At 43.3% G+C, this 14,787-nt stretch overlaps 1 protein-coding gene across 4 annotated transcripts; it reads right to left on the bottom strand.

The window, feature by feature from the left end:
- Positions 1-1,169: 1,169 nt before the first annotated feature.
- Positions 1,170-13,289, bottom strand: GCSAM (germinal center associated signaling and motility). 4 transcript variants are annotated; one of them, XR_011529191.1, is made up of 7 exons: positions 13,096-13,267; positions 10,121-10,189; positions 7,516-7,560; positions 6,429-6,475; positions 4,660-4,688; positions 3,204-3,772; positions 1,170-2,778 (listed from the first exon to the last, which is right to left on the bottom strand). XR_011529191.1 is itself a non-coding variant. In XM_008530270.2 (6 exons), exons 1-6 carry the CDS (start codon positions 13,122-13,124, stop codon positions 3,458-3,460), a joined length of 534 nt encoding a protein of 177 aa, XP_008528492.1. In that variant the 5' UTR covers positions 13,125-13,289; the 3' UTR covers positions 1,170-3,457. The 4 variants fall into 4 exon arrangements, 2 of the variants coding, with proteins under 2 accessions (XP_008528492.1, XP_008528500.1); XR_011529192.1 differs by having other exon boundaries at positions 2,534-2,778; positions 3,204-3,769; positions 13,096-13,250; XM_008530270.2 differs by having other exon boundaries at positions 1,170-3,772; positions 13,096-13,289.
- Between the last annotated feature and the right edge of the window lie 1,498 nt (positions 13,290-14,787).

Here is a 14,787-nt window from a genome sequence, read left to right as displayed (position 1 = left end):
TTAGAGCTTATATACTCTTAGGGTTAGAAGGCAGTCCCCTCATCTTATACTTAGGAAACCAAGGTCTGGAAAGGTGGAAGGGCAAGCTCAGAGTTCCACAGTTTTGGGGAGTAGAGCTCAGCCCACTGGACAACCACACACCATCAATGGCCTCCAACCCTGATGGGCATCCCAGGGTCATGCTCAGTTCAGGTTTGGCTGATATCTGGGAATCCACAAGGAGCACAAGTGGTGAGGGGGAAAAGATGAGTTGAGAAGTGTGATTGTCAGACCTAGAAGACTCTCTGGGATGATAATGCCCACTCAATGCTTCCAAGTGCCTTGCAAAGAACCCTCTGCAGGAAAGTGGGAGGGACTTACGCTGATCCATTTCACAGTTGGCGGAACTGAGGTGCCCTCAGATCAAGTGGCTTTCAAGTTGCTTTCTGAACACAAGAAGCTGGCTTGGAAAAGAACAGAGTCAGGTAAATGTAAACAGAATCCCCTTTCTCTCACGGCTCGTGTGGAGTTCTGGGGACTCCTCTCTCCTGCTCTGCCTGTGCCCTTCCATCCCTGAGAATATTTGAAGCACCTGTCACCCAAAGTTGTCCTCAAAACATCAGCATTTGAATTTATTTGTTGTCAACGGTAGTTTTTCCTGACCTATTTTTGCCCTTTTTTTGTGCCTATCTTGTATTCTAAATAAGAATTTACTCATAGACTAAGGGATTATTTATAGATGTATTTACTAGTGTGAACATAAAACGGAAACCACAGAGACTGCAGTTGCTGCATAAAATGTACCTCTGTGAACTCTGGCTACTTACAGGTTTATGACCAGCATGGGAACGGGGGTTTTCTGATTATACTTGTGGCTTGAGGGGACAATTTATATCCTCAGCTTCAGTTTTTTTTTTTTTATTAAGAACAGAAATCTTTAACTGAGGGGTTGCACCCCGAACCCCTTGAAATTGCATACAAATGTGTTGTGTGTGTGTGTGTGTGTGTGAGAGAATGTACACTTTCTGTGAAGAGGGTGCACAGCTTTCATCAGAAATCCTGAAATCTATGGAAAACGGGATCACCGTTATCTACAGACATGTTAGGTAGTTCAAAGCACTCTCAGAGGGCTCTCCCGCTCGCAAATAATTCCCTTCCATGATCCCTCTAAATTTCATTATCAGAACAACTTTCTTTGGTTAAGCATTTATATTTAATATGTTCCTGCTAAAAGGCATGTACTATTTGAGACAGGTAATACTTTCACGTGATAAGAGTCAAACAGGTATAACTTATTAGGTTGTACTGAGAGTATTTAAACCAACCAGTTTCCGCAATGGTCCGGTGTCGGAGTGGACAATTCCAGCCTAGCGCCTAGCGTTCCGTGTTTCTGTCTCACTGGAAGACTGCTGGGTAACCCCGGATCACCAGGCACATCAGCACATGTTTTTCTCCGTACATCATAAAGATTTCTGTTCCCTTTTGCTCTTTGCTATCATTTATTCAAGGTCTGTGATGGATGATTTACATACATTAGATGTAATCCTCCCGTTCATGGGGGAAAAGGCTGGGCCTTCATGTCACCTGCTCAAGGTCACAGAGGGAGGAAGAGACACAACCAGGCTTTGAATCACCGCTGATCTGACTCTGGTGTCACATTGTTTCCTTAAAGTGAATCCTGGCCAAGGGTCAAAGTGAGGGTCCCTTGTGAAAGAATTTGGCTAAAAACAGGAAGTTAGCAGAGGACATGATACCAAGATGTGCTTGGTTCTTTGGTTGAAGACCAACTGCCTGAAGTCTCAGCAAACCTGTGTGATGCATCCATCCTCAAGTCACTGATTTATCCTCATTGGACGCTTGGCACATTTTATATAGCAAAGTTATTTAACTTTGGTTAGTTTGGGGAACAAAACAGCAATTAAACACATAATACATCTACTGCTTGTCAACAAACCTCTTACTATTTTAACATCCCTAAAATTAATATAATGGCCATGGGTTCAACAAAACAGGAAGTTGAGAACACAGGTGTGGATATAGAAATAGTCTAATTTGCTAATCCTTGGTCTCATCTAATTTGTGGTTTTAAATTTTCATACCATTTTATTGGTACCAGCTCTTATGAGTTACATCAATACCCAAACACATTTCTGTTAAGTTTATCTCCAAGTATGATGGTTTAGGGTGGGGGTCTACAAACTTTTTTTTCTGAAATGAGCCCCCAAATAAATATTTGTGTATTTACAGGACCCATAGTGTATATCACCACGGCTGAACTCTCCAGTAGTTGAGCAGCCAGAAAGCCTGTAAACAAGTGAGCGGGGCTGTATTCCAATAACATTTTATTTATAAAAACAAGCAGAGGGTCAGATTTGGCCTGTGGGCTATAGTTTGCTGATCCCTATTTTAGGACATTATATCCTAGACATAATTCTAGGAACAAGGAAGAAAAGATGAGGGAAAATAAATAATCAGGGCATGCAGAGAAATGCTCATGAGTGAAGGAGTATGTGTATGTGCGTGTTATTTTTCCAATGTGGACATTTTACTCATGTTTTATAAATGACGTGTTACTTAATACACACATACAGCATACAGCAAAGGCTTGTCTATGTAGTATGTTGGAAGAGCACTGAATTCAAAGCCAAGAAATCAGCCTCTGGATAAAGTTCTGCCAGTAACTTACAACATCACGTTGGGCTTATTATCCTCCCGGAGCCAAAAAGGGAAAGTGGGATTAGAGGATTGCCAAAGGACTCTCTATCAGTCTCTGAAGCTATGATTTTCTTCTTAAGATTTCTAGGGAAAAATACAAGATTAAAAAATAAGGATTAAAATTGTATTAAAAATTATATAAAAACCTGGCCTGGACCTTACTGATTCAACTCATGAAACCAACCAAGCCACCAGAGCTGACGAGTCAAAGGACACTATGCAAAGGACACCATTTAGAGGCATGGAGTGAAAGGATTGCACAGGCATCCGCCTAGAAGCCTGCGAGTGAGGAGTTGGCCCCACAAACACTTGTGGAGCAAGTGGACTCCCCCTGGGTACACTTAATATGATGGCTAAAGCTTCTGCGACTTCAGAGGGCAATCATATGGACATTTTATGAGAAGAACCCAGACGGAGAAGCAGAGCCTTTGTGATGTGCATAGCTATAGGGGACCAGGGAGCCCCCCTCCTGCCACTGAGTAAAGCAGTCCATTTCCAAAGCCACTTACAAGCAATAATGGCCAGTCCCTTCTCAAAGAGTGGTGTTGAAGATGGTTGGTTAATCTTTTGATGTTGGATGTTGAGCAGGATCTGAGAGGCCCTGTGGTTTGTAAACCACGTTCTGCTGAGCCCCCTGTAGAAGGGGCTGTTGGCAGGGGGAGGTCAGCCAGAAAGACTTTGTGCCCCATGCCTGCTTTAACCAGAGCCCCTACCCCCAGCTTTTATTTGCTGGTGTTAAGCAAATGCTAGTCCAATCACTTCATTATAAATGCACAAACTGATTCTCAGGAGGGAGCCTAAGGGGACGTGGTTGGTGCAGGGAGTGAGAGGAGACTCTGGGCATGAGAAGTTCATATTCGTCTTCTGCGGAAGGTGGATGCCTAGGGGTGGGAGGCACGTGGACAAGTGAGTACTCAGTCTCTGTTCCTCCTGAGGCCTCTCTGGGTGTCTCGGCCTCCCGGGAAATGTTCTCATACCACCCCTCAGCAGACTTCTCTGATGGCCTTCTCCTGAGGACGCTGTGATTGATGAGGGTGTAGCACAGCTCCTCCGAGGAGTTGTGGTCAACATCGTCCTGCTGGTCAAAGGACAGCCGTCGTTAAGAATTGGCCTCCTGCGATTCTCTTTACACTTCAGTCTCAACACAGACCCGACCCTGGGCAAAATCTCTCTTCCACAACTACTTCCCTTCCATGTCTCGGCTGTTTTCCCTAAATGGCTGCTCCCATCTCAACCACTGGCCCAGGCAGCCGGAGTGCTGATGCTGCCCAGAGTATTCAGCCCTCCCATGCATGTCCTCTCTGCCCCATGTTCCAGGGTGACCCCCAACCACTCTGTATGATTCCCAAAGTCTCAGGGCCCTTCTTATATAAGAAAGACACCTTAGTGTGATTGGACTGTGATTGCATTATGATATTTAACCATTCTAGAGATTCTAGAGATATTTGCATTATTAAAAGGGGAAACCACTCAGGAGAAGCTCTCTTTTAGAGAAATCTCAGGAGATAAAAAGCCAAGCAGCAAAGTACAGGGGAAAGCATAGATTTGAGAAGGAGACTTGGTTTTGAATCACGCCCCTGCCATCTTGCTGGCTGCCTGGCTTTGGGCGAATATCACTTGATCTCTCAGTTTTATCATCTGCAAAATGGAGGAAATAAGAGTACCAATCTTATAGGGTCGTTGTGACAGTTACATGAGATGGTTCATGCAAAGCCCTCAGCACACTTCCTGGCATAGTCTAAGTGCTCAATAACTGTTCGTTCCTTTCACTAAGCTGTACAACAGAGGTGGCTGCTGCCTCTGCCACCAGGGCTGCATATGGGTCCCGGGCTCACAAGCACTGTCTTCTAAAGACTATTTTTCATATTAAAGTCAGAAGAGATCTTGGAGGCCGACTTCTCCTGCCATCTGGGGTGTCTGCGTTTCTATGTTATCTCAGAAAAGGCCCTGAGATGTTTGCATTACCTGGATGGGAGTGGATGCCGTTCCTTTATCTGGAGAAAGAAAATACACTCAATGAGTTTCAGGTCCTGGGGAGACTGGAGGGCAATGGAGAGGAGGAGGGGGCGGGGACTGGGATATAAGCAACCAGAGAGCTAAGAGGCAGCTGAGGTAGCCCTTATCTGACCTGAAACACATCCTTGGGGAGTGAGTGACAGGGCCACCTAAACAAGGAACAGGAAAGCTGTGCTCAGGCTGAGGGTGAGTGGAAGGAGACAGATTTGCTGGGTCTTTGGATAGGAAATCACACTTCCCTCCCTCCCTCTCTCCAGCCTCTCTCCCTCCTTACAATAAATTCATTGCGTACCTACTCTGTACCAGGCACTCGGCAGACAAAGAAGAATCAGAAACAGTCCCTGTCCTCAAGGGGCTCACAGGCTAGCACAGAGGCAGGTGGGGTCTGAGAGAGAGCCACAATGCAGAGGAGGGCTGTTATTTCTACTGTAGGTGACAAGGGATGGTGGTAGTGTGGGGGCTGGGGCTCAAGGAAAGCTTTACAAAGAAGGAAACTCTTAAGCTGAGTATTCCCATTCCTGAATCTGTTGGCAGCTACGAACAGAAGCAGGCCAATTTTTCAAAAGACAACTTACTTAAAGCTGACTGGCTCTGGCCACTCAGCAGAAGTGGATGGACACACTTGCCACCCCCTTGCAAACACACCAGCAAGCATGAGCAAACACAGACTTTCCCACAGAAGCCTCATGAAGCCATCCTGCACCGGAGGTGTCTGTGCCCATGCAGCCCATCTTATGTATTATATTACGGATTGACATCCCTCAGTACCGACATCCCAGATTCTCACGTCGCCAAAAGTTCTCAAGGCCGTCTAGGACTTCCCTGATTATCGCTACAAGAGGAGAGTCTGTGAGAGGTCTTATGTCTACATTGTTTTGCTCTGATGGAGATTGGGGTTTCCTGGGACCCACACTTCCCCTGGGTGAAATGGCTAGGGGTGGTAGGGCTGTATTATTCATTTGTACACTGTTCAGGGCTAGTTTTTAAGATTCAGAGGGAATGAACTAGGCTTTCCTATTTAAGCCCAGGAAGGCAATGGCAAAACTCCTTTGCTTTTCTTCTTGAGGAAGGCGCGGCCTCTCCTCAGACCTATACTTTCTTCTTCTCTCCTGTGTGTGATACTATTCATCACCCTCTCCTTGTCGAATTCTTCTCTCTCCTTAACTTCAGTCCTGTTCCGTCACCAGAGACCATTGCATCAGCCTCCTAAGTGGTCGTCCAGCATCTGCTCTTGCCTCTCCCTGCTACAGTTTGTTTTTTGCATGCAACTTGGGTGATGTCTTTAATGCAAATGTGGTCATATATGCCCCTCTTTTAAAGCCTTTCAGTACTTCCTGTAGCTCTCAAGACAAAAACCCCAATCCTAACCTTGACCACAAGGCCTTCCCCTCCTCTGTGCTCTGTGTGCCTGTGCTGGCCTCCCTCAGTTCCCTGTAAGTGCCCCCCTTTCCACCTTCTGCATTTATCGTTCTCAGTTAAGTCCTTCAGCCTCCAGACCTCAGGGACTAAGTGAAAGATCTGAAGATGAATAAGCCAAGTCCCGCTTCAAGGAGCTTACAATCTAGTGGGGACAAAGGGACATGCAACTGGACAAATTGCAGCAAAATGTGTAAGTTTTATACTAGAAATATGCCCAAGGAGCTTTGGGAGCATAGGGAAGAGGCAATTTGGAAAAATAATTTATCAAAAGTGAAAATGATGTGAAAGCAATGACTTACTTTCCTTCTGAGAATCTTGCCTTGCTTTAAAAATGTCTATTCTTTTCCTGTAAAAGAAAAGGAAAGTACACTGGTTGTTTCAATACTCCGAAACTCGCAAAGAAAATCACACTTCACTATAAAAACTTATTAACTCTTTCATTTGTTGGTTATAGGCCTTTTGTAATATCTCCTTCAGCACAGAGAAACAACAGGATAGAGAAAAGGAAAAATGAAAGATAAGACCAAGTAGAAATCTACTCTTTTGTGTGTGTCTCTCTCTTTCTCTTCCCTCTTGCTTTTCTGAGGCTGATATGGAATTGGTTTATAAGGTGGAGAACTGCAGTGATGTTATAGGCAAGTTTTCGGGGGAATTTTTTTTCTGACAAAATATCAATTTATTTTCTATCATGTGAGTTAAGGAGCCGTAGTTTTCTTCAATCTCGATCCCTGTTCCAGTCTATGATTTCCAAACGAGCAAGCAAATGAGGAAACAAACACACACAACCCTCCCACATGAGCACAGAGGCAACTACACTGTATGCATGACCCCCCAGAAACACACAACATAAATATAATGGAAGCCTGTTATGGTCTCAGGAGACAAGGACAAGGTCTGCTCGAAGGAGGATGACCATGTGTCTTATTTGCTTGTGTGGTCTAGTTAATGTCATTATCAATCACTTAGTGACACTTAACTATTTTTAGCATCTCTTTTACTCTCCAAGGTTTCCTACTTTGGATGATAAATTATATGATCATCCTGGCTGTAAATTCTCTGTGCAAGGGACAGAAATATGTGCTTCTGTACATGGAGACCCCGGGATTTGCAGTGCGATTAAGAGGTCTTTCTCTACATGGTAGCCAGTTTCATTCCTTCTTCTGAGGCTGTTTGAGGACAAGGACCACCCCTGAGACTATTGTTCCTGTTTTCCACTAAAACTTGAAGTATCGCTTCCCTGACTGACTCTCAGATGATCGTATCTGGGCTACTAGCCCAGGTTTCTGCTGTGGCCACAGACAGCGGGGAGTTCACAGGTAATTGCAGCAAATACCACAATGGAACCACATCTAGGGAAATAACCCCTCAAAACAGTTCTCCACTTACCACGGAAGGCAGAAACACTCTTCAGCCATGTGGCAGTCCCAGCATCTAAAACACCCGGAGATCACACAAGTCACAAGGTTGGTTTCTGCAGCTTTGTTAGGGTGACTCCCTTCCCGTTGCTATTTCTGTGAACAACCTTTTCTTCCCCAGGAGGGTATTCATTCTAGGTGACTTGAACACATCTATCATGCTAGAATGCCTTTGTCCTCGCAGGACATTAACTGGCTTTTTGGAAATATGAAGATGACACTATCAACTCCTAATCAGGGAGCGAACTTTCTGTTGTATTGCCAGCAAAGGAAAAGGGTGTGCTCATCCTCAGTTCCAGTGATTTACTTGACCTCTTGTGATGAAGGACACACAGGAGTTATCTCCTGGACATCAAGGTACAAGTCTGCAGACATTTTAGAAATTTATTCCAGCTACGGGAAAGGCAATATTTATATAGGATTCCACTGCCCTCTGGACTTCTCCTGTTCACGCTATATTGTAATTGTCTGCTTGCTTGTCTATATCCTACATTAGAACGTGAGTTTCACAAGGTTGGGGACTATGTTTTTCTGTTCATTATGTTATATATCACCAGCATGTGCCACAGTGTCTGGCACACAAATATATTTTCAATAAATATTTGATAAATGAATGAATAGCCAAGAACAGAGCAACTCTAACTGACTCAGATCATCAAATCTGCCTCCTTGACCCCACGGTATAGCTAAATAAACAGGATATGGCAGAAAGGCTCAGGATCCCTCTGCAATCAGACATCTAGGCTGAAGTCTACATATCATTTTGGGCATTTGTCTGAATCTGAGGCATAGTCAACTATCTACATGGTTAAATATGAAGGTCCTTTATAAAGTATTGCATGTACCAGTAATGCTATGTAAAAATGTTTGGAAAAGATCATCTAAAAATCTCTCCCACAGTGAGCTTTCCCAGGGAGTTCCCTCGGAGAGGGCAATGGAGGAGAGGCTGCTGCACGTGACCTTGGCTGTGGCGCCAGCATGGCTGGGTGTTCTGACAGCCTCTTGGGTCTGTGTGCCGTTAGAGTCTTCGGGGCTGACAGGCAAGGCTGTAGTTCCTCCTCCTCTTCAGGCTGCATTCAGTGTACTTTAAGCCATTTGCTTATAGCTCCTATGTCTGTGGCTAGAGAAGCCCCAGAAGGAAACCATTGAACACCACCAGTGCTAGGAAATCAGGCTCACCAAGGAGACATGGGAGTGAGATGAAAGGAGGCGGTCGGTTGTGAGTAACTGGGTCAATATCTCTGGACTCCTTGAGCCACAGTTTCCTGCTCTATAAAATGAGGGTACTTATACTGCTTTCCTCACGGACTTGTAATGGTCAAACAAAGTGAAACATGGGTAAAAGCTCCTTGTAAGTTGGCTATACCCCCCACTCAAATTTTCTGCAGTATATTCTTGCAATATCAGTTTGGATGTTTTGGTCTGGAGTGTGTTCACACAACCTCCAGGAAGGAGGCCAGATGTATCTCTATGACCCCAGGCTATGGGCCAGCAATTCCAGGTTCCTGTCTTTTCTGCAAAGGTTCCCCGGCTCTCCAGTCTGCCCAGTCTCTCCCTTGGTATTACGCCTATGGTCCTTCTGGTCTGTTTCAGCATTTGGACTATATGCTTTAGCATATGTTCAGTGATACACCCTAAATATATGATCCTTAGCTTGTTCTGAAGAAATGCACCCTCTTGGTGGAATCTCTGGGTCCCCAGCTCCTAACACAGGCTTTGGCTTAGTGGTTGCTTTTTAATTGATGCTCTTTCAAAAGCTTCTCCTGAAACCATGAGAAAAGTGCGAATAACTCTACAGGCCACGGAATAACTGGCTTTGCAGCTCTTTGGGATTCTTGGACCCTGGGACACTAGTTCTATATTTTAGCAGTTCCCTGGCACTCAAAAGGCCTGGTTGCAAAGGACTGATGAGGAAGTCTTGGTTTAACAGCATCAGGGTAATCACAAGTGTTTCTCCCCACAAACCTCTCAACAATTGCAGACATGTGGGGGATGTGGCCATGTCAGAAGTAGAAACTTAGAGCTTAAAATGAAACATAAAACAGCCATGGTGGAGCTTGAGCACAAAGATGCTTGAGATAGACGAATAAAGGGACAACAAAAAATGGGGGCCTTCTTTCAGGTTGCTAGAGGTTACAATAGGCTCCTAGCAAAACGGCACATCTCCTGTCCAAAGGTTCAAAGTGTTTTTATCTTCTGTCTTGTCTCCACATGTACTACCATTACAACTGCTGCTGTGAAGTCCAGGACCTGACAGACTTCATTCTTTTTTTTTTTTTTTTTTTTTGGTGAGGAAGATTGGCTCTGAGCTAACATCTGTTGCCAATCTTCCTCTTTTTGCTGAGGAAGATTGTCGCTGAGCTAATATCTGTGCCAGTCTTCCTCTATTTTGTATGTGAGTCATCACCACAGCATATCTTGATGTGTGGTGTTGGTGTGTGCCCAGGATCCAAACTCGCAAACCCAGGCTGCTGAAGTGGAGGGCACTGGACTTCACCACTATGTCACGGCGCTGGCCCCAGACTTCATTCTTCGTGAACAAAGGCTGGGAGAAGTTTTATGGGATTTACTCTTACCTGGATGTTCTCTGTTTGCGGTTTTGATTCCCCAGATTCCAGGGTGTCTCTTGAGTGGTCTGCTGCCACCTAAAACTCAGCATATCAGGAGTGAGTTAAATATTTCTTCTCCAGGCTTTCCAAATTTCCTCATTTCTGCTACTTGTGTGTAATCCTGGAATCACCTCAGCTTGCCCTTATTGCCCTCACATCTGTTAATATGCCCACACCAAAACCCATCTTTAATCTGACGTACACTCCATTGCCACAGCAACAGCCCACCGATGTTCTCCAACACTGCTTTACGCGACACTATCAGTGTATACAGAGAGGCCTATCTGCTCGGCACAGTGTTGGGACTGTACGCAGGAACGAGGAAGGGTACTGGCCTGGTCTCATGTAAATTGCCATCTTTCACAGAAAGCACCAAGGCAGAGAACATGGGAGAAAAGGCAAGGAAAGGATTAAATAAAGAAAATAAATTGGTTCAATGTTTGGGTTGGCTTTCTGTATCACCATCTTTTCATTTGTGGGAAGTTGAGGGTATAGAGAAAAAGAAACTAACAAACACTGCTTACTATATGATTTATATGCATATACTATATATACTACTTACTATACTACATACGTGCACACTATATGTAATAATTACTATACTATATATATACCACTTACTATACTACATACATACACACTATATATAATAATTATTATACTATATATACACCATTTACTATACTACATACATACACACTATATATAATAATTATTATACTATATATACACACACACTATATGTACTACTTACTATATTATATACATATGCATTATATATTCTACTTACTAAAAGTGTTTGACATGTACATGATATATGTTATATTTCATTTAATCCCAAAATAAACCGATGGGGTAGATATTATGATTCTACACTTTACCACTGAGAAAACTGAGGCCAAAAAGTCAGGCAACTCAGCTGAGGACCTACAAGCAGTAAGCAGGAGTGGCTGTGTTCTCTTCTGGCAGGTTCTTTCCTCTAAGATTCTGAGCTCATCTCAGGAAGGGATGGGTGTCACTCTGCCACATGGCTACAATTTCCCCACTTTTGTAGCAAATTTGATCTGGAGAGACCTGGTGAGGGTGTGCTGATTGGATGGTAACCAGGTGGCAGAGGGGGAAGTTGAAAATCAAATCTTGGTAAATATAAGACTTTTGAATATGTTAAGGAAGACATTTTAAAATCAGCATGGAAATGAAGATGCTGAGCCAACCGATTAACTATTTGGAAAAAAATATATTCATATCTGACACCATGTAGTGAATGTGTGGGGCTAAATGTAAGGCAATAAAATCATAAAAAATTATACTGTGGATTTGTCTTATTTTGGGATGCGGAAAGAATTTTAAGCATAAATTGGTAGAAAGCAAAGGGCTTTCTAGATTTAATTCAATTATGTTTTAAATCTAATCAGCAAATCATAGAAAGTCTGGATGGCACAAGACACACAGACTGGAAAAAATATTTTCTGTAATATTTATGCAAAAGGGCTAAGTTTTTCAAAGTACAAATAGCTTTCACTATCAAGAAAACAAAGGAGACCAATAAAACAAAAATGGGCAAAAGACGTTACTGGCTCTTCAAAGATGAAAAAATGCAAATGGCTGATAAATATAGACATTAAAATAAAGGTAGTGCATCTAATGTTATCAGTAGTTATAACTGTGATTTATCCGTTTATTTTCTTATTTATGCTTCACCTATTTCCATTTCTTTTTACAACTAACATGTATTAATGCCATAATCTTTCACCCCGACACTAAAGTTCTAACAAACAAAATCACAAATGGGACATCAATCATGACTTTCTCAGTCAAACCACATCTGTATTTTGTTTTATTTTTCTTCTCAAGACAGTTATTTCTTTATGTTTCCAATCATTCATCCAACACTTCTTGAGTGCCTACTCTCTGCCAGAAACAATGCCAGGATACAGGAATTCAAAGATGAGTAAGAAACACTCTACATTTGAGAAACTTGCATCTAGGCATAAAAATAGGAATTTGTAATCTGATAGGAGACAGCCGGAGTGGCAGACTGACAAAGAGCTGTGAGGATCCGGGGAGGAGAAGTCTCAGAAAACACTGACTCTCAGGAACATTCCACAGGCTCGCCAAGCCTCCTTTTGGCAGGTGGCATTTTGGGTCTTGTGTCCTAGCTCCCAGTGGCATGAACTGAGACCTGGGACATCAAACATAATTCTGTAGAGACAGCCCCCCTACCCCGTGGCCTGCTCATTCTTCCTGGACCACCTCACTTTGTACCCCAGGGACTCCCTTGTATTGGGTGGTACTAATTTTTACAATGGCTGCTTTGATGTTAATGAAGATGATGGTCCCCCCAAAATCTTCTAATTATTGAACTCTACTCTGTGTCAGGCACTATGCTAGCATCACACATACTAGAACCCTCCAGGGTAGGTTGTATTATTATTTTCATTTAAAATGAGGAAATTGAGTTCCAAAAAAGTTAAGGCCAGTTCTTTACTGATTTCAACTACCTCTGCTTACCTGTTGCAGGGAGTGTGCACCAGACGAGGCCTCGTGGTGGTAGGAAGCTTACTGTTTATTTTTAACTTAAATAGTGACTAAAAGGGTGGTGCTGTCTTGGAGCTCCTTGTGGGACATTAAGAGCTCAGGAGAGCATCCCTTCCAGGCCTCAGAAAGTTGTTCCATTTCTTAGGTGGCGGTCTATTGCATAGACCAGCCTTAGTAGAGTCTCTCCATTTTTCAGATGTTCTCCACCAGCTGCAAACTGTGTTTCCAGGGAGAAGGCCAGATCTATAAGGAACTGAACTTGGTGTCTGGCACATAGCAGGCACTTCACTCTGCTCAGTTCCTTACCCAATTCCCTCCCGCCCCACAGCAGATGTCTTTTTCTCCTTCTGGCTACATTAGCTGGACTCATCTCCTCTGTTCCCCCTCAGGGAGTCTGGACTCACCTGTTTTGCCTCAGCAGAGAGTTCCCCATCCTCTCAGTCCTTGGTGCCTCTCAGGCCGCCTTGTGCTCTGACAGGGAGTTCTTGACTTAGACACAGGCTGTGTTACTCTAGCCACCAGTGCAGAGAGAGCTGAAAGGAGAAGAGTATCTCTCTGCAAGGGGAGGAGGAGCCCAAGGGAGGAGCGTCAGAGGCTCACACGTGCGTGCGTGCACAACCTTTAAAACGTCAGAGCCTGACAGAGCCGGGCTGTGGCCTTAACCAGCAGCCATTGGTCCATGAGAGCTTTGAGTCTCTGGGGAAGCCCCATCTGCAATCACAGACAGGTCATGGAGTTTTTCCCTTCTTATATCTAAATTTATTAAACCACTTGGTAGTCTTAGAAAAGTCAGAGGGAGAAACTTGTTTTAAAACAAGAAAAGGTTAAAAGAAATTAAAAGTCAAGCCACAGACAAGTAGAAAATATTAGCAATACATAAACCTGATAAAAAGAATTTTATCCAGAATATATAAAGAACTCTAAAAACTCACTAAGAAAACATAAACTCAATAACAAAATGGGCAAAATATTTGAACCGATATTTCACCAAAGACAGTATACAGATGGCAAATGAATACATGAAAAGATGCTCAACACCATAGTCACTAGGGAAGTGTAAATCAAAACCACAGCACAGTGCTTTTTACACACCTATTGGAATGGCTAATGTTGAAACAAAAGCAAGAACTGTAAGTGCTAACAAGGAATGCACAGTGAATAGAATTCTCACACGTTGTTGATGGCAGTGGGAAGTAGTTCGGCCTTTCTGGAAAACAGTACAGCAGTTTCTTATGAAGTTAAACCATATAATCTAGCAATCCCACTCCTAGGCATTTACCCAAGTGAAATAAAAATTAAAACCTCTAAGAACCTGTATGCAAATGTTTATAGCTGCTTAACTCGTAATTGCCCAGTAAACACTGAAAAGAACCCGAACAATCTTTAGGGGTGAATGGCTAAGCAAATGGTATTGTATCCACACAATGGAATACTGCCCAGTGATAAAAAGGAATGGACTACTAATATCTGCAACCACATGGGTGACTCTCAAATGTGTTAGTGAAAGAAGCCAAGGTTAAAGTCTACCTTTTGTGACATTCAGGACAAGGTAAAACACAAGGGACAGAAAACACATCAGTGGTGGCCAGGGGCAAGTGGTTGGGGAAGGATTGACCTTCAAAGGGCAGGAGGGAATTTTTTTCTTGTTCTATATCTTGTGGTGGCAGCTACATGACTGTATGCATTTCTCATAATTCATAGGGCTGTATGCCAAAACGGGTTCATTTTACTGTATGTAAATTGTGTCTCAATAGAAAAAAAGAGGTGAAAAAAAGAAATAAGGGAACTTGGGGAGAGGAATTATGGATTTTCTTGTATTATCTTTCTAGTTGGTGGTTAGCTCTAGTGTGGTCAATCATTTCTCCCTTCATTCCTTCAACAAGTATAGGTTGAGTACCTACTATATACTGGGCACTGTGGGTCCAAGGGTGAGCAAAGCAGATCCAGACTTGTTCTGGTGGAGCTCCTTGAAATGAAATAAAACAAAGTACAAAATACTTCACTGCTTGTCCTTGTGTAATGTAGAGGTTGTACCTACAATAGTCAGAGCAGCATGGGGAGGGAGCTTAGATGTGTTAAATAAAAATTCAACTGAG

This window comes from Equus przewalskii, chromosome 18, assembly GCF_037783145.1.
Source record: "Equus przewalskii isolate Varuska chromosome 18, EquPr2, whole genome shotgun sequence".
Lineage (NCBI taxonomy): Eukaryota > Metazoa > Chordata > Mammalia > Perissodactyla > Equidae > Equus > Equus przewalskii.
This window is presented reverse-complemented; position numbering and strand designations above follow the sequence as displayed.

Bases quoted from the DNA above. Each gene is read 5' to 3' on its own strand.
- GCSAM (XM_008530270.2), bottom strand. From the start codon at position 13,124: ATGGGGAACTCTCTGCTGAGGCAAAACAG. The intron at 10,190-13,095 runs GTGAGTCCAGAC...GCTGAGTTTTAG, and splicing joins TCTCTGCTGAGGCAAAACAG to GTGGCAGCAGACCACTCAAG. The intron at 7,561-10,120 runs GTAAGAGTAAAT...CGGGTGTTTTAG, and splicing joins CGCAAACAGAGAACATCCAG to ATGCTGGGACTGCCACATGG.